The following is a 20,000-nucleotide window of genomic DNA, read 5'->3' on the forward strand; positions in this document are numbered from 1 at the left end:
TATTAACTGAAACATGGCTTGAAAAAAACACAGGAAACATAGTTCTACTCGAATCGACTCCCCCCAACTACAAACATGAATCAGAAATACGAGAAAATAAAAAGGGTGGAGGCGTTTCTGCACTGTTTAGAGATAATATTGCAACCCGCAGACTATCATTTGGTGTGTTTTCATCATTTGAGTATGTGTCCTTTAAGATTGAGTTAAAACAAACTCCTCCCTTACTCTGCATAGTCATGTACAAACCTCCTCAGCACAGCCAAAGTTTCATTGATGATTTCACTGAAATGCTCTCAGTTGTGTGCACAGACTTTGATGGTCTAGTCATTACAGGTGAATTTATGGTTCATGTTGAAAATGTCAATGACAAAAATGCAAAAGAGCTCAATGCTGTCCTTGAAACCTTTGATCTAATTCAGCATGTGAGTTGCCCCACCCACAGCAGAGGGCACACTCTGGACCTGCTCATCACAAAGGGGGTTAATATTTACAATGTCAGTGTGGTTGATGTCGCCCTCTCTGATCATTTCTGTGTATTCTTTGACCTGTCTGTTGCTCCCAAACCACCGCCTGGCCCTGCAGTTGTCCAAAGGAGACAAATAAATGAGAGCGCTAGGGCACAGTTTGTAGAAATGAAATGCTGAATTCTGTTACTTCTTGAATGTTCTGGATGCCATTGCCCCTATGAAGGTTAAATTGAGAAAACATAGACAGAAAGCTCCCTGGAGGAACGATGATCTAGTCAGGGCACAGAAACAACAGTGCCGCAGAGCTGAGCGAAAGTGGCGCAAGTCAAAACTCCAGGTTCATTATGGAATGTATAAGGGGAGTTGTACGCTTACAACCAGATCTTATGCAGAACAAGGGAAAGGTACTTCTCTGAAATCATTGGAAGTTGCAGCAGCAACTCTCGTGTCCTCTTCAGAACAGTAAACAGATTAACTAACCCTCCAACCCAGCTACCAATAGAAATGGTTTGCACACCTAAATGTAATGAGTTTGCTGTGTTTTTTAATGACAAGGTTCAGGGCATTAAAAAAGCCATCAACTCCACAACACATATAACTATCCAACGGCCACCTACTCACTCTAAGCTGACTCACTTTGTACCTGTCACTGACCAAACTGTCCAAGAGACCATCACCCGTCTGAGCTCGTCTACATGCTGCCTTGATGTGTTACCGATTAGATTTCTAAAGTCTGTCAAGGAAAAGTCCTTGAAAAAGTTGTCTACCAACAGCTCACTGATTTTCTCTTATTAAACAATTCATTTGATGTTTTCCAGTCAGGTTTTAGAGCCTATCATAGCACAGCAAACTGCTCTTATCAAGGTAACCAACGACATCCGCCTGAACACTGATGATGGCAAAGTCTCTGTCTCAATCCTGCTAGACCTGAGCGCTGCCTTTGATACTGTCGATCATGGGATCCTTTTGCACAGACTCCAACACTGGGTTGGCATCTCTGGATCTGCCCTAAGTTGGCTCAAGTCTTATCTAGAAGACAGGAAATATTTTGTTGAAATTGGGAGTTGTGTCTCTGACTACATGGCCTTGACTTGTGGTGTGCCCCAGGGATCGATCCTGGGACCCCTTCTGTTCAACCTCTACATGCTGCCACTATGGCAGTTAATACGCAGTAATAACATATCTTATCACAACTATGCAGATGATACTCAGATCTATGTGTCACTGACAACAGGTGAATATGGGCCGGTGGATTCACTCAGCCACTGCCTCCAACAGATCAGTGCGTGGATGCAGAACAAATTTCTCCAGCTAAACTCAAACAAGACCGAAGTTATTATTTTTGGCCCACAGAAACAAAGAGAAAGTGTCAGCAGCTACCTTCATTCTCTGTCTCTTAAACCCTCAAATCAAGTCAGAAATATAGGGGTAATCATGGACTCTGACCTGAACTTTAACAGCCATATCAAGTCAGTAACATCAGCTGCATTTTACCATCTGAAAAACATTGCCAAAATCAAAAACGTAGTGTCAAAGCCAGACCTGGAGATACTTATTCATGCATTTGTCTCCTAAATGCATGAATAAAGACATACTCAAGTGATATTTGCATAATTAAATATAGTGCTCACTTGTGAGCCCCCACCCCAAGTGTTGGAGTTCACCCCGGTGGACAAGAGGGTCATGTCCCTCCGCCTTTGAGTGGGGGACATGTCTCTGACTTTGGTTTCGGCTTACGGCCCGAACAGCAGTTTGGAGTACCCAGCCTTCGTGGTGTCTCTCGAAGGGGTACTGGAAAGTGCCCCACCGGGGTTGTCCACCTGAGGGACTTCAATGCCCAATGACAGTGGCACCAGGAGGGCTGTGATTGGTAGGAATGGCCACCCTCATCTGAACCCAAGCGGTGTTTTTGGACTTTTGTGCTCGTCTTAGTTTGTCCATCACTACCTGGTGGTGAGTTGGATTCGCTGGCAGAGAAGGAGGCCGGAAAGACACACCCCCCCAAAGTCAGTGTTTGAGCTGGCGGTCCGAGCTCTGCTCCGAAACACAGTTATACCAGGAGACATGGTTCTCCTGAGTCCGGCAACTCGTTCAGCTAGAGCTGCGGGACGGATCACAGTCCGTAGCATCCCACACATAACAAAGAGCACATGTAACGAAGCATCCACCCTTCCCCTCAAACACAAAGCTTCAGTCAGGACCACAAATATTTGGACAGAGACACATTCTTTCTAATTTTGTTTCTGTACATTACCACAGTGAATTTTAATTAAAACAACTCAGATGCCATTGAAGTGCAGACTTTCAGCTTTTATTCCATGGGTTGAACAAAAAGATTGCATAAAAATCTGAAAACCTAAACATTTTTTAAACACAATCCCTTCATATCATGGGTTCGTAAGTATTGGACAATTGACTTCCATGATATTGCATGGGCAGGTGTGGGCAATTCCCTTGTTATGTCACTATGAGTGAAGCAGATAAAAGGCCTGGAGTTGATTAGAGGACTCGTGCTTGCATTTTGAAGATTTTGCTGTGAACAGTCCACTTCCTTTGTCTCTGCTGCTGCTCGGAGCTGTGGTTGCAAGGTCTCTGGTGCCTGTTGTGGCGGTAACCCCCGAACCCGTTGGTGGACACCGGAAAGAAGGGATACCATCACCTGAAGAAAGAGTCCTACCAGGCCTGGCTGGCTTGTGGGATTCCAGAGACAGTCGACAGTTACCGGCAGTCTAAGCGAGCTGCGGCCCGGATTGTTGTGGAGGCAAAAGCTCTGTACTGGAAGGAGTTTGGTGAAGCCATGGAGAACGACTATCCGTTGGCCTCGAAGAAATTCTGGCAAACCGTCCGGTGCCTCCGAAGGGGAAAGCAGTTCTGTACGGGTACCGTTTTCCGTGCAGGTGGGGAGATGTTGACTTCGACCAGAGACAATGTCGGGCAGTGGAAGGAACACTTCGAAGGATCTCCTCAATTCCACTGACACCTTCTTTTGAAGAAGCAGAGAATGAGGACTTTGGGGTGAGGCTATCACCCATCCTGAACTCACTGAGTTAGTCAATGATCTCCTCAGTGGCAAGGCTCTGGGAGTGGACAAAGTTGGCCCCGAGTACCTTAAGTCTCTGGATGTTGTGGGAGTGTCCTGGCTGACACGTCTCTGTAGCATTGCGTGGCAGTCTGGAACTGTACCACTGGATTGGTTGACAGGGTTGTGGTTCCCCTTTTTAAGAAGGGAGATCGGAAGGTGTGTTCAAACAACTGGGGAATCACACTCCTCAGCCTCCCTAGGAAAGACTGTGCCAGTGTATTGGAGAGGAGAGTCTGTCCGATAGTCAAACCTCAGATCCAGGACCAACAATCCTGGTCGTGGAACAGTGGACCAGCTCTACACCCTCTTTAGGGTGCTGGAGGGTTTGTGGGAGTTCGCTAATCCAGTCCATATGTGTTTTGTGGATTTGATGAAGGTGTTCGACCACGCCCCCAATGGTATCCTGTGGAGGGTGCTCTGGGAGTATGGGGTCCAGGGAGCCTTACTAAGGGCTGTCCGGTGTCTGCTTATCCGTGACGCGGTCCCAGATAAGCAGACACCTGTTGCTCCCTTTGTGTCTGGCGCTGGCTTCCAACACACTGACTTGGAGAGGAAACACGTAAAACTGGTAGTGAGTGTGAATAGAAAAACTAGAATACCACTCAGAATACCATAGAAAGATCCTTTAATGTCACAGAATAAAAATACAGTTCAGGGGAATAATTCCTAAGACAGTCTTGCTCCTCCTGACCAGGGTGAGGCGCCAATGAGTCAAATGACTTTCATATTTTCAGGAAGACTTTCTCTGCAGGTGATTGTGGAGTGAACGGAGCAGAGACTTCATGAATGGAGAAATCCACAATTGCAATCTGCCGGTGTTTTGAAAAGCGTTCAACCTCAAAAGAGTTCAACCTCAAAATGAGAGGACTTCATTAGATCATGGTACTGACGGCTTCAGTTAAACAATGAAAAGCGATCTCAGTCTCTCCTGCCAAAGCATCAAACGATGCGAGTGAGCGGAAGGCCATCTGGTTCATCTAGGAACAGTGCCTGGAACATGTGGTTGTAGAAATCAGGGTGGTAGAGGCAGGCACGAGCGCAGTCCGGGCTGAAGTTAAGCTCCAGGATCTGAGGCTGCATGGACTGCTCACCTGGGATCAGACCACAAAGAAGACTGAGGCAAGACAGGAAACAAGCTCTGGAGACAAACGTGTGACTAAAACCTTAAACTCTGCATCATTTCCTCTACATGGTAGAGAACGGTTCTTGTACAATACTGACAAAGAAAAACAAATCACCATCTGCTCCCCTGTTCCACTTCAGCATGACGTCTGCAGCGTAAATGGCTCGAGATGAGCTGTATGGACAGATGCCAAATGGAGGCGGCCGAGAAGAAGCTGCCTGAAAGAGTTCCCTAAACGCTGCAAAGAGCTGAGCCTGAGAACAGAAGAGGAGCAAGTACACAGTCAGCAAACAGCAGAAACCAGTGTACGCTGCAATACCATCCCATGAGTATGCTCAGAACACTGAAGCTGTACCACCCTCCTTCATACATTCAAAACCTAGCCTCACCTAAACCGTTAAGAACTGGTGTTTGCAGAACCAATTCAACACCGACTTCAAACCCACCGTGTCTACAGGTTAAATGGAGATAAAGGGAATCCCAGTTTGTCTGTTTTTATACCAGAACCGACCCGTAGAACCTGTTTAGGCTCTGGCACCTGGTGAATTGGTGCCCCCCCCAATAACAGTTCAGTTTTAGAGACAGGTTCTGGCCTACCTCCACCTCTTTCCATGGATGTTGTGGATACTGCCGCTCAAACATGGGGATGAAGTCGTTGAAGTGCACCTAGACGCATAGACTGTTACACGAAGCAAAGAAACAGGAGCAGCAGAGCTCAAAATAGGTGAAAGCAAACCTGTTTGAGCTCCACGCCCTCTGTGTAGTTCATAACAGTGAAGTGCTTCTGGTAATCGTCCAGGTGGTCCAACGAGAAGGCCCTGAAGAAACCACAATGTTGCCATTATCAAAAAAAGTCATCTGAATTTTTGAAAACCGCTGTTCCAGGTTTGCTCTGCTGCTGACAGAGGAACCACAAGGGGCATGTCTAATAAAAAATATATTTTCAAAAAGAACATAGATTTCTCAATTTCAAAAGTGTTTATAGTGTAGGGTGGGTTACAAAATAGTAGTGGCATCTAGTTTCTCCATAGAACTCAAGAAAATATTCAAATTAGTGTGGAAATCTTTTGAACAACAGCTTGCAGAAAAACAGATTTTCTCCAAAACCAAACAGTGTACGAGATCATTGACCCACATCTTAGCAGTTGGAGGAAAATGCTCCTTCCATTTGAAAATAACTCGTCTCTTGGTAATCAGAGATTTGGAAAAAGACAATAATATTTTGTGATCTGTGGTTGAGATTGAGAGTATGTGGAATTACACCAAATATTGCAGGAGCTACAGATGGTTTTACAGGCCTTTGTAGAACATCTGAAAATACTTGGTATATTGACAACCAAAAGCTATTTCATTTTACACAAGAAGAAAACATATGCAAGAGGGTGGCTGTTGATGGTTTCTATGGATCGCAAATAATTTTGGGGATGAATTGTGCAAATTTCCCTTAAGACCAGTGGAGTTGATTTTCAATCTTATAACCCTGTGACAAATGTTGGATGTATATACTGTATTTTCTTTATTATCATTCTAACTGCTGGTTTTAACCAACACTTTGAAGGCTGCCATGTTTGGGATTTTTCTTTTCTCCCCACACCATCTGGAGGAAGGAGATGTCTGAGAAAATGGAGGGAGTTCGGATACAAACTGATAAGGAACTGTGAACCAACACTCCCAGGTTTGCAGCAAGAAGTTTAAACAAGCATATTGTTAACTACTGACCTTGGATCTCTTAGATTCAGTTTTATTTTCTGTAACCAGGGCAACCAATTCTTTTTTTTGTTTTTGTTTTTGTTTTTAACTTGTCCTGTCCAACAGCTAGGCAAACAGATGAGAGCTGAGGGCCTCTTGTGTTGGACATATTTTATTTTAACAAGAGGGGTTATTCATCTTCAGACAAACCAAAGGTATGTCTGAATAAACCCCTTTTGTAATTGAGGCCAAACTTTATTAATTTCAATCATGTTTGAAAATCTTTGGTGTTGGACCGGACGGAAAAGGAAAGAGGGGAAGAAGAGAGAGGGACGTTAGAGAGAGGGGGGGGTAGGAGGGTGATAATAGGAGGGGAAGGGGGGATAAGACCATGAAGCAGCATAGAGCGGACAGGTTTACTGGTTGTTTATCGTTACGGTACGGTTCAAATGTAGTACAAAAAGAGCGGGGCCTGTTCACACACACTCAAATATTATCAACACACCTGCTAGCCGCAAAAATGTCCACATGTCAACATGCACACAAAACAGATAGTGTTCACGAACGCATACCTATGCCTTTAAACCAACTAGTGTGAAATCTTTCATTCATTCAATCATGCAAACTATTAGTGCAAAGGTGAGCTAACACCTGTGCTCAGGTGAGTGTTTATGTTCTTCTAAAATGGATGGTGGAATGTGAAAAGAAGGAGGAGGAGCGCCCAGCCACCCCCACACCCATACCCCCGCTGCAGCAGCAGCGGCAGCCGGAATTCCCCCAACGCCACACGGGAACAGGCAGGGAACAACCGCCCCACGGGCGACCAAGACCGCCACCCAGGCCAGGGCCAGCAGGACCGCCGCGAGGCCCCCAGAGCCAGAGAGCAGGGAGGCGCAGAGGGAAAGAGAGCGCCGCCCCCGCCCAGCCAGGAAAGCAGCCCCCCGCCGCGCCGGAAGAGCCCAACGCAGGGCCCCACCGGAGAGGGACGCCCACAGCCCCAGACTCCAGGCAGCCACCCACCCGGCCCACGGTTGGTCCAGGTAGGAGCAAGGCAGGGGCCCGCCGCCCCCGCCCAGGAAGGGGGAACCCCGGGGAAAAAAGGGCGGCCCACAAGGGATGTTATAAATATGGCCCGACCAGGCTCGGCCATGTTGGAAGTTTGGCGGGGCCCAGCGCCCAGGGGCAAGGACCAGGACCCACCCCCCAGGGACACGAACACCCCCGGCTCAGGTGTAATATGAACCCCCCCACCGTGCGGAGAGAGCACCGCCGGGCCCAGGGAGCCGGCACCCAAGGGACACGGCCGCCATCGCCAAGGGGCCCGCACCCCCCACCAGGGAATGGGTAGGGGACAGATGGACCCAGGTCCCACCTTCCTTGTAAAATGTGTGTGCGTGTATGGGTGTTTGAGAGGGTGTTTGTGTGCATGTGTGTGTGTTTATGTTTGAATGTATATATTGAAGGGGGAGGGGTGTGTGTACTAAGGGGGGTGCAGTTAAAATTGGCGAGTAGGGCACTAAGGGGACATCTCCTGATTACTCACAGTGATGTCCCCTCACCCTCCACACCAAGGGGCCCTAAATGTCTAAGGTGCGGTTAAAATTGGCGGGTAGGGTGCCAGGAGGACATCTGCTGCTTGCTTGCAGTGATGTCCAAGCACCCCACCTACCAAGGACCCTACATGTCTAAGGTGCAAATAAAACCGAAAGAGGGGGGGCCCACTCCATACAGCAACCATAGGAGGGGGGCCACTCCCAAGTAGCCCCCCCCCAAGGCGCATCGCAGGCTAGACCCCCCACCCCCTCACCCTAATATTAGGTTATATAAGGAAGGGGGTAAGTTGGGGACAGCTGGTAGACTGTCCCCCGGTGGTCAAACAGCCGTCCCCCAGCCCACCCCCAGCAAAGGGGCCAGGGCCACCCAGCCCAGGGGCCCACCCCCGGAGGCGCCGACACCCCAGGCCCGGCACCACCCACCCCACACAGAGAGAGAGGAGCCAGAAAGCGCCCCCCCCCCCCCCCCCCCCCCCCCCGGAGCAAGCCCAGGCCCCCACCCCCAGACGCCGGCCCTAGAAGAGCTCTGGTCAGGCCTCGACGGGACCGAGGAGGCCAACCGGCCGAGGCAACCACTGATTGCCTCAGCGGAGACCCCGACCCGCTAGCCCCCCCGACCCGTACTAATAATGGGCCCCCCCTCCCCCCCAGAACGCCCCCCCACAGGACAGGGCCGACAAGCCCCCCACCCCACCCCACCCCAGACCCCGCAGCCGAAGCGGGTGACACCCAGAGCGACCGGGGGCCCCGAGAGGGTTGTCCCGTCCCGTCCCAGAGCCAGGGAAGGGCCGATCCCAGCCCCAGGTGCAGATGGGCAGCCCATCCGGCGCCGCTGGGCCCCCCCCACCCGAGCAGGGCCCCCCGCCAACCCCCCCCAGCACAGGCAAAGGGACCAGGGGGCAACCAATTCTAAATAAAACAGGAGGTCGGACAGCATCCACACCTGTTGGAGGTGGGGTGTTGGACGGTTGTCTTTTTCTGGCTCTCCTCATGAGAAATTGTTCTGGGTTCTTGTGTTTGTTTTTTAATACGGTCTTGTGTTTTCAAAAATAACCTTGAAAAATTACCCTGCAACAAACTGGCGACTTGTTCAGGGTGTCCCCCCTGCCTTCGCCCACAAGTGGCCGGGATAGGCTCCGGCAGCCCTGTGACCCCGAAAGGGATAAAGCGGCATAGAAAATGAATGAATGATGAATGAATGAATGAACCTTGAAAAATTGACCCTTCCGAGGTGGAGTCCAAAACTGAAGGGAATTCCAATCGGGGAGAGGACATTATGAAGACCGTGGCCACGCCCGGTGTAGGTACCATGACTTTTATACTGCAATATCTGTTTGGGGTCCTTTCGACTGAGGATGACGTCATACTACGATAACCCCACTTGGACAAACTACGTAGCGTGGAAATCTGCTCGGGCTCTACATATTTTCATTTCCTGTTTCCTTTTGTAACCCAAAGTTCTTTTCCCTCATAAGTTGTGTCTGACATTATTCTTTGTAGTGTTTATTGAGAAATGTTGCTACAACCCACTTTGTAAAAAGGTCTGTGGCTGTAAGAATGAACCTGCTGCTCCACACAAGCCAACCGTGTCTCTGATCAGAGCAGCTGGAGTCTCGTCGCTTCGTGTTCGCAGGCAGTGAAGGTGCTTTGTTATAGTGTGCGGTTCAGAGAAGGGTTTGAACGGCAGTCCGTTTGGCTGCAAATGCTCTTAATAATCATCATAACAATAATGAAAGCTGGTTTAGAAGATAATCATGCTCTATGTAGGAGCTCTGTTTGTTTACTGTATGGTACAGTTATGGTAGTGTCCAGACCAATCACTATCTGACACGTCAACGGACCAACGGACAGCCGATCACATAATGTGACCTCAGCACTAGTCGAAGGGACCCCAAACGGTTGTTGCAGGCACAATGGTTATGGTCCCTACACCAGTACGCTTTAGTAAGCAACTGCTTGAGAACTCTTCTGGGGTTACCGACTGGGACCCCGACAGTTGACGGAACTCCGAGGAACAGACCAGAGTGGTGAGTACGATTTGCAACACAGTAAAATGTGAGGTCAGAATAAGAGTTGATAGGTAGTGGACTCTGTAAAGAAATAAAAGAGCCCTAAAATAGCTGACTGCGGGGCGTCAACTGAGTGGAAAAGACGTTAATTTATGCCAGTTCGGGAGCTGGTTTCACGTATTACATTACATTTCACGTAATGTAATGCGAGTTCGGGGGGTGAGCCGGACAAACTCAATTTAATAAGGGTATGTGTGTGTGTCTATCTAATGTGCCGAGAATTCCAACCAAAACATGATCGGTGGATGTGGTAGACAAGATTTCTGCATCCCACTGCGGTGAGGAAGAAGCAGAAATTACCACTGAAATAAGGAAATTACACATAGCGAGCCATTTTCTCAGTTTTGTCATAAAACCCCCCTAGGGGTGACAGTACAAAACTGATCAAAAATGGGAATCACCGGATCGAAAGGAGAACTGATAAAAACAAATGATTTTATAAATGGAATGTAAATATCTTGGGTTGTCCACCTATTTGCCCAAACGGCAGAAGAAATTTGGATTTAATGTTAAATTAAATCCATCCAGTTGTGAGGAATTAATTAAAACCAAACGCTACAACAAATGGCAATCAGAAAAAGGAAACTAAATACGGATTAACAAATGTGTAAAAATGGCACAATGAAGAAAAAAAAGAGAAATAAAAGTCAAAATGAAGCAAAAGAAACAAAAATAATGTATAATAAAAGTGAAACAGTGTACAAACAACAGTTAGAGAATGCAGTATATAAGAATTGGCATAGAGAAACACATGATCCAGAAATGTGTGCAATTTGCTTCACATGCAGAAAAGGTTTACAGTCAGAAGAAAAAGGAAGATGATGTAAAAGTAATGATGGTGAGTGCAAGTGATGTGATGTTTTAAGGCGGACGCCGCCGCCCGAGAGGAGGAGGTCATAGTGTTTTTAGAAGAAGAAGCAGAGAGCGTGTGGTTTGGGTGGTTACTCGATGAACAGTTCAAAACTGAATTCACTAAAAGACCCGTTGGCCGGAAACCTAGACGGACATCTGCGCACATCGACGAATGACAAATGCAAGAAACAATTCTGAATTGTGTGTATCACACAAGAATAAAGAAAGACCGAAATTTCCTACGTGGAAAATGCCAAAAGTGTAAGTAGTGGCTGTGTGACACAGCTTTAAGATCAGAACCTAGAATCATCTGATTCAGTTAAGTTTGTTTACATCGTCGATTCATGAGCATTTAAATAGTTTATCTATGCCATAATTTAGAAAAAGGCGTAAATACAGTGTTTCCGTCGTTTATCGCGATGGTTACCTTCCAAAAATATCCCTTGATAGATGAAATCCTTAAAGTAGGATTACTTTAAGGCTGTAAAAATCCTCACTACACACTTTATCCACATAGGCTGCGTTCACACTGCAGGGTTTAGTGCTCAATTCGGATTTTTTGAAAAGATCCGATTTTTTTGCAAGACCATTCACATTTCCAAGTAAATCCGAACTTTTGTGATCTACAGTGTGACCGTGAAATGACCCAAAATTGACCCGCATGCGCAGAAGAGTACTCAACGGTGAACGACATCACTCGTCTTTTGCAGAAGTAGCTAATGTTAACAATGGATGCCGACAACAGTGTTGTCAACAGCGGAGCTCTTTTTTCATTAATAAATTTATTTTCACAAAGGAGCAGCACAATAACAACCTTCTCATTTTTAAGAAGGCATTGGAGCCAGGATCGTCTGTACCCACTGTTGTGGAATGGGAATGTGTATGTGTTAGGGCCACGCGCGCGTTAGTGTAAGATACAGGAGAAGAGCGTGTGCAGTGGGAGAGAATTGGGGGGGGGGGGGGGGGGGGGGCAGTGTTGGGCGCACATTCATGTTGTGTGTTACGGAGGAAGGACAACGGTAATAAAAGAAGGTTTCCCCAGAATAAATGCTATGGACTCTTTATTAACCCGTTCTGGAGAATCTAAGGGTCAGAACAGGGAGGAGGAGGAGGATCCGCCTTGGGTCCCCCGCGCTTCTGACCACGGTCGGAAAGGGGAGGAAGAAAAAAAAGTAATCGCAGGAAATGTTCAACGCCACGCTCGGCTATTTCGCTGGAATTTTTTTCAAAAACCGCCGGTTGCGATAAAAGCCCTGGAGTTTGGCCTGAATAGAGCTGCCACCCCAAATAATAATCAAATCTGTGACCTCACTTCCCTTCCACTGACTGGTCTCTGATGCATCGTCCGCCATGGTTGCTGTTTACGTTCTCGTTCCCGCCTATTTCAACGCAGAATGATGATTGTTGTGTATCGATGACGTACGATTCGGATTCAGGTGGCCTGGCCGGTCAGAGGGCGGTCGCAATTGAAAAGATCGGATATGTTTCGGATTCAGGACGGCATACCCAAGTGGCCTGGGTCGCATTTGAAAAGATCGGATCTGTGTCGTTCAGACTGTCATGAAAAAATCGGAATTGGGATCGCGTCAGCCTGCGGTGTGAACGTAGCCTTAGACACACATGAACCTTTTCACACTTTACTCTCTTGTTTAACTTGTTTAACTTTTAATTTCAAACAGAACAAAATACATGCAAAATTGCACTTAAAAAACCCCCCATCAAAACAGAGAAACTGCAAAAGGTTAACAGCAAAATCTCAAGGGAACACTGTAAATAAAATAAAAAGCCTCTCTACATGTCTTACTTGTTGGCGAAACGAAGCCAGAAGACATGGTAGGCGTAGAGTCGCAGAGGCTGCACCGAGCGCAGCATCAGCATGTAGCGAACGTCAAACTTCACCAATCCCACTTCCTCCCTGTGGAACAGCACCGGATCATCGATGTACTTACACACCACCTGGAAAGACAAGAAGAACCAATGTCAGCTCTACATAATGACTGCAGGTCACACAACCAGCTCCTCTGACCATGCATCCATTGTTTTTCTTTGGGTTTAGTCGTGGACATCTAGACCGGTGTTTCCCAGCCCTGGTCCTCAGGGAAAGCTGTCCTGCATTTTTTCAATCCAGCGACCGCTTTAAAAAAAATACATTATAACCTCCATAAGCCCCGATTCCAGTAAAGCAGGAACGTGCAGGCCCGTCTTATGGTTTGCTAGAGAGCGTTTGGATGATCCAGAAGAGGATTGGGAGAACGACCTATGGTCAGAAGAAACCAAAATAGAACTCTAATCGTCATGTTTGGAGGAGAAAGAATGCTGAGTTGCATCCTAACAACACCATACCTACTGTAAAGCATGGGGGTGGAACTATTGTGATTTGGGGCTGTTTTTCAGAAAAGAGTCCAGGGCGACTCATCCGTGTAAAGGAAAGAATGAACGGGGCCACATATCATTAGATTCTGAGTGAAAATCTTCTATCAGCAAAGACATTGAAGATGAAACGTGGCTGGGTCTTTCCGCTTGACAACCATCCCAAATACACGTTGCCCAGGTAACGAAGGAGTGGCTTCGTAAAATGCCTTTCAAGGTCCTGGAGTGGCCTTGCCAGACCCCAGATCTCAACCCCATAAAAAACATTAGAGGGAGATAAGGCAGACAGGTTCAGGGACAATTTCCAGAGCATGAGTGTTTTAAAGACATTTTCTGCAACAAGATTGCACATGAAAGCCATAAATTAGGTTCAGTGGTTTTCCCATTACATCAAGCTTCCCAAGCAACACAGGACTTTAACTCATTTCTTAGTGAGCACTGCATGAAAATGATCACATTGCTCAAATGAGCCTTTTGAAAAAATATAATAATATAATTACTTTACCAGGCAGCTGTATTATTGGTGTTATCTCTGATGAAAAAAATCCATTATTCTGCAGAAAATGTAATTTTTTTTGCAAAATCATCCAAGTTTTCAAAAGCACAGTAATCATTTAGCCCCTTTTTATTTATACTTGAGTTTAGAAATTTAGAAAAGACCACAAAGATAAGAGAATAGAAGAAATTGGCATGCTTCAGTCGTAAGCACCCATATGGGGGGTTGACTCGTTTAGATGCTTCAAGTTTCTGGGTTGTCCGGTCCGTGGAGGGTGGTAGAGAGGAGCGGCTGCACCTTAAAGGGAGTGCGGTGTGTTTTGCAGTTCCCCTTGAGGCTCGTTCGGTCACCTCAAGGGACGTCATGAAAATGGAACGTACCACTGCTCAGTGTGTGGATTTGTAGGGATAATGGAAGTTACACACACAGTTATGAGGTACGTGTGATGCTGTCGTACGGGGTCCTTACATCCCACTCTAGTCGTTTGTGAGGTGCGAGTACTGGCTACACACTGACCGCTCACAAACTTTGCACGCGTGGGATGTGCACGTGATCCCCATGTGCCCAAAGGATGACCACACAAAGTACGCGCTGTCAAATATCCTTATTTCTAACAGGCAGGCTGCGCACACGAACACACACTTCTCACTTGAACGGCACTAACTGGCCCCTTCAGGGTCCGCTAGGGTCTCACCTCCTTCACCCTTACCAACCCAGATCTTGGTTCGGACACCATACTCAATACCTTTTTTTTTTTTTTTTTAACAGGCGGATATGACATTGATTTCATGAAGTTAAAATCTAATGATGTGAGCGTTTTGCAACGATTATTTATGAGTCCACTGTGTTCTGAAGGTAAAAACGTTGATGGTTTATTCAAAAACTACATTTAAATACATACAAAAAATTGTTCCGACGCAATGCATTGTGGTCTATATTCGCTGATCTAGTGAGCATTGATGCACACTGGGAACTTGATTTTAGAATTGTAGATTCAGACAGCATTACAAAATGGCGAACACGCTATATAGTGGGTAGGGAAGGAATTCAGACATAACCCAAGTGTGTGGACTATGTCCTGATGCCCGCAGCATGTCCTTACAAAAAAGCTTGCATCAACATTTTTGCCCTTCAGGTAACCATTTAAAGCTCTGGGATCTTCGTGGAGCTTTTTGGAACCATCACCGTTTCTTAAGCCTTGTTTTCCACTAAGTGGTACGATCCGATTTAGAACGGTCCAGGTAATTCAGGTGAGCATTTCCACTCAAAGTTGGACCGTCACGGCGCATGCGGGGTTAAGCCAACACCAACAGTGGAGGTCATCCAACTGCTCATTGGCTTTTGGTTCTTTGTATTAACAAAACCATTTTGTGCTGTGCAAGAGAAGATCGCGGGCAGCGCAGTGGAATACCACCGCTTTCTTTTGTCGTAATGACCTTCAGCCAATCAATGAGTTTCAACAGAGCTCCGCCCTAACCGGTCTGTTCCTATGGACCTACAACCAACGGGGTCCCACAAAGGGTACAGTTTGGTCCGGTTTAATGTGTCTATTTCATAAAAGAAACGCTCAAAATTCTGGACTGGACTGGATCAGACCGGACCGGACCGCTCAGTGGAAACGAGGCTTTCCAGTCTGGCTGACGACCTTCTCGACTAACTGTTTAGGAGCCAACCATAGCACGCACAAATGTTCATAAACAAAGCACAGCTCTGCTTTTGGAACAGTTTTAAATTAAACTCCTGCATAACTTAACATTTAGTGGCAGATGGTTTATTCAGAAGCGCTTATATGGGGCAAACACTGGGCTAGACTAGGGTCACACATCTAGATTAAAAATGGACAGAAAGTAGATGGGAGTTGATATGAACCTGCAGCAGAGTTCATTGGGATTGAGGAAACCATGCCTGTTATCTTTCATTCAGTTCTTGCATCTCCTCAGATAAAGTCCAGTCTGGACAACTGATGATGTTTGAAAAGTATTGTACACGATCAAATGATAAACATGAAGAAAAGGTGTTATTCTCCAAGGGTAAACCTTTTTTTAAATGAAAAATAAAAAGTAGTTTTTGGTGCTGAACCCAATCATTCATCTTCAAACCACGGAGGAGTCTGGCCGTAGGGATCCAGACCTGGGTGTGCGTGGTACCTTGGGGGTGCTCTCTCTCTGCCTGATGATGTAGTCCAGGTTGTTGGTGATGTGCGTGTCCAGTCCACGCGCCAAATTCCAGGGCTTGCAGATCCAGTGGTTGTCCTCCCCCCTGAAAAACAGACTCGTTCAACCGCGAGAAGACCACAGCTTCTGCTTCAAATGGTGATCTGCGGTGGAGGTCACACCTTTGCTGCCTCTGCTGGAAGTACTTGATGAACTGTGGCAGTTCGGTTTGCAGGTTGAAGGCTTCTGGGAGCCAATCTGGGAGGGGCCCACCTCTCACCCTACGAGCCACAGAAGCAAGGCAGTCCTTCACGGTGACCAGGCTCTCGCAGGGAAACTGGTTCAGGAGGACGTGAGGCCGCTCCTCGCTCAGCTTCCTGCGGAGAAAAGCAGAGTGAGGATGTTTGAAGCTTCTGCTGCTCCAGCAGAGATGGGCTGACCACCAGGACGTCCACTGTCTGTGAGCACAGAGCTGTGGTGACAGCATCATGGTCTGGGTCCCATGGTTGACCAGCTTTTTCGCCGTTACAGGTGAACAGAAGAGAGGAGTTCTGGAGAAATACTGCATCTGCTGCGTTGCTCCTGCTAGGCCGCTCTGACAACTGAAGGTTCCACATTTGAGAACTCTGAGCCGCTCACCTGAAGTCCTTGATGTGGTTGTAGCTCCAGAGGATGTCGGCCTCCCCCTCCTCATCCGTCAACTGAAAACGGGGGTGCGTCAGGTTGTTGGTCACTTGAGACAATTCTGAGAAAACTCTGAAGAAAAAAGAAAATTCACGTGAAAATGATTAATGAGGCAGAGCTGTAGCTGGAGGAGATAGAAGTGCGATTATGACAGGAAGGAGTTGAGCAGGAGGAGCTGTGGAAACTCACTTGAAGATTTTGTCTGTGGGAAGTGAGGGGGGTTGGACTTCCACTGGAAGTCGCTCCTTGTTCTCCAGAGCAATCGCCTGGAAAGACGGACACATCGGAAAAAGAGTGGTCAACAAGAGAGACGACTGCTGCTCCCAGAACGCCAAGGCCCTCTTCCATCTTCATCAAACCAACTCCCCCTGCAGTCTGTGGATAGAACTCACCTCATAGTACGAGTCTGCAGGCTCGGTCACAGCGCTGCTCACCTCCTCCAGCGCATCTGGTTTCCACGGTAGCAGACGGCACCGCCTCAGCAGGGGGTCAGTCTCCCCGTAAGAAAAGTCTCGAGTGACTTCGTCTGTGGAGGTTTTTAAAGCTCAATTGATCTTTTAATTCACTTTGACCTGAGATAACCTAAGGCTAGCATCTCCTTTCATCCCATCTTCCTGTTGTTAAGGCCTGTTCACACCGGGACGAATTTCGCCGGCGATTTTCGCCGACGTTTAACGCCTCGTGACTAAACAAAGGGCACCAATGTGAGTGTGCACACCGAGGCGAAAAAACGCCAAGCGCCAAAGCGTCAAAAAAAAAAAACGCCTCGGGTTCGTTTTTTTTTTCCGACGCGTCGTGTCGAAATCTATTCGACCAATGAGAATGGCGCTTTTGCTCACGTGTCTGGAACTTCTGAAGTTACAGTAAAACACAACTTGGGGGCGCTCAAACACAAAACTGCCTTGCTGAGCACTCATACCAGCGAAGAAGTTAGACGCCAAGTAGCGTCTACACTGCCGCAAAGAAATAATGACGGACATTCTAAAATATCCCCTTACCAAGTACCAGTTGGAGCTACTGATGCTTGAAATATTCATGTTTTCTTTGTATTATTCTGACAAGCGCGTAAATACTTGCTCTCTTCTTCTGAATGAAAAGCGACTTTAAGAATCGTAAAGTTGCGCAGCGCCACCTTGTGTACAGGAGTATTTCTGTTTACATTAAGCGCCATCTAATGTCAGGGAATGAAATTGCATGTTCGCTCGGCTCACCGTCAGCGAAAATCGCCTGGGTGTGAACACAAAAACGTGGCGAAAAACGCTGGCGAATAACGCCTGGCGAATATTCGTCCCGGTGTGTACGGGCCTTTAGTAATGACAGGAAATGGGGGGGGGGGGGGGGGGTGTTCCCAGGAGCCAGTGGGTTCTCACCTCCTTCCTGTAGGTCCTGCAGAGGCCAGAGGATGGTGTAGGCCACCTGGCTGGGGATGTGAAAGAAGGGAAACATAGCACAGCTGGGCCGGTCCGAGTGCTGCACCTGGGAGCCAAACTCATCCATGATGTACCAGACCGGGACCTTCTCCTCTGCTGACTGAATGTAAGCAGACGAGGGCGGGGTCATTTGTGGGGTAATCTCCATGCAGGAAACCATCAGAGGTGTCGAGCGACCATGTTCTGACCACGTACCCCATGAGACAGCTGATAAGTCTGGTTGTACTTCCACATTCGTTCCAATATTGACTCCACTATTTCTGGGGGGAGCACCTCCCCGTGAAAGTCCACCCCCATGAGGGATGCCATTCGGGGCAGCAGTCCGGGGATCTGCTCCAGCTGCTGCCGGGCATGTTCCACGCGGTACGTCCAGGCGTGATCGACCAGGAAGATGCTGCGGGGACAGCAGAAGGCACAGATGAAAGACGCCGGCAGCTCCAGCAGCACCTGGAGAACCTTTTCTACCGCTCATTGTTTGCAGCGCAGAGCGGTGAGAGGCAGCTCCAGCAGAGGGTCCAGGCGATATGCCGAGGTTCAAAGCAGAACCGGAGTTTCCCGTCTGACAGGGGACTCGGTCATGTGACTCACGCCAGACTTTCTGCTACAGAACACAAAAGCTGAACAGACTATTTCAGTCAGCTCCTCTGGTTCACCTTTCAGCTTGTCCCTTTAGGGGTCGCCGCAGCAAATCAGCTTCTTTTCCACCGATAAGTCCATTTTTACACTGGATGCCCTTCCTGACACAACCCTGTATTTTATCCGGGCTGGGGACCGGCACAGGGGGACCCAGACTTTGGACCCCTTGTGGCTACATACTTAGGCAGTAGCATAAAGGGTCTTGCCCAAGGACCCACACTGGATGAAGCCCATTGCCCCCCCCCCTGAGAATTGAACCCTGGTTACCCATTTGCCAGGATACAAAATGATATGCTTGAGGAAAAGAAATGACCAGAAATCAGTATCCATAATTCTTGGTATCAAATATTTTAGGCAAGAAGTAGGTCTAAAATTTGCGGTATTCACCATTCACCATCACTAATGCACATCTGGGTTTAGCGCCCTCACCTGTTGGGGTCTGAGACCTGCAGGCCGCTCTCCCGGGTGACCACCACCTTACACCTGACGTCAGCTGCAGGATTGCTCTTCGTCTCAGTTTCTTCCTCTTCCTCACGGAACTGCAGGATTCCGAAAACCTCCCCAGCATCAAAAACCTGAGGGAAAGAGTAAAAGCCTTTTTTTTAATGCTCATTACTGCATCTATCTGGATAGTTGAGGCGCATGCGCGGTAGACCTCGTGGGTGATTTTGTGGAAGAGGCTGCTCCAGAGGACACGCGGCACGCCGGAGGAGCTGAGCGCGGCCGCGTGCAGCGCCACGAAGGCTCGGAACTGCTCTTCTTCACCCTCCTCTGATGACATCCCTGCTCGCGCGCACAGGCGATGCCGGTGCAGACTCGCTTACGTGCAGGTCTTGCACGTCACCTGGAAAAGTGGTCAACTTCCGGTTCAACAGCTGGTGAGCGGTTTGTGCTTCAGCGCCCCCTGGAGTCAGAACGTGTTCATCATTTTGTTATTTTATTGAGCAGGGGTACACCCAGCCTGCGGAGCCCCTAAAAGGACTTTGAAGGGGGGAAAAAGATAAAGAAAAGAAAAAACAACTAACTGGTGCGCATCATTTAGGTTTTTTATTACTTTTGATTTTCTTTTTCGCCCTTCTTCGACATCTCCTTAAGGGCTCCGTACTCGTGTGTACTGTCAGATTGAATAGGTAAAACATATATACATAACGTATCTAATTTAACATAGAAGTGGGATTTATGCATAAAAATGACATTTTATTTAGGCATTGAAAGGGTTGGTCTTTTATCATGCTCTTCAACTTCCGCTCTTTTCATTAGCTTTATTGATTTTATAGGTATAATGAATTAATTATCTCATAATACAAAATTAATAAAAATTGTTTGTTTTTGTATTTTTGGGTCATATGCTTTGATTTACAAAGGATTCTTTTGAGGCAAAGTTGATCACTTTTTG

General features: G+C 47.5%; 1 protein-coding gene across 1 annotated transcript; it reads right to left on the bottom strand.

Moving 5' to 3' along the window:
- Positions 1-4,157: 4,157 nt before the first annotated feature.
- ttll12 (tubulin tyrosine ligase-like family, member 12) lies at positions 4,158-19,516 on the bottom strand. The gene is made up of 14 exons (XM_023952577.2): positions 19,260-19,516; positions 19,034-19,179; positions 18,164-18,362; positions 17,909-18,068; positions 16,931-17,064; positions 16,728-16,804; positions 16,494-16,610; positions 16,037-16,231; positions 15,849-15,960; positions 12,640-12,791; positions 5,409-5,490; positions 5,270-5,338; positions 4,788-4,926; positions 4,158-4,640 (listed from the first exon to the last, which is right to left on the bottom strand). The coding sequence occupies exons 1-14, from the start codon at positions 19,383-19,385 to the stop codon at positions 4,489-4,491; spliced, it is 1,860 nt and encodes a 619-aa protein (XP_023808345.1). The 5' UTR covers positions 19,386-19,516; the 3' UTR covers positions 4,158-4,488.
- Positions 19,517-20,000: the final 484 nt, after the last annotated feature.

This window comes from Oryzias latipes, chromosome 23, assembly GCF_053564925.1.
Source record: "Oryzias latipes strain Hd-rR chromosome 23, Olatipes_Hd-rR_3.1".
In the NCBI taxonomy this organism is placed as follows: Eukaryota; Metazoa; Chordata; class Actinopteri; order Beloniformes; family Adrianichthyidae; genus Oryzias; species Oryzias latipes.

Excerpts from the sequence above, each read along its gene's own strand:
- ttll12 (XM_023952577.2), bottom strand. The coding sequence starts at position 19,385 with ATGTCATCAGAGGAGGGTGAAGAAGAGCAGTTCCGAGCCTTCGTGGCG. Across the intron at positions 16,232-16,493 it reads AACCACATCAAGGACTTCAG|GAAGCTGAGCGAGGAGCGGC; the intron begins GTGAGCGGCTCA and ends TTTTCTCCGCAG. Across the intron at positions 4,927-5,269 it reads ATCCATGGAAAGAGGTGGAG|GCTCAGCTCTTTGCAGCGTT; the intron begins GTAGGCCAGAAC and ends TTCTGTTCTCAG.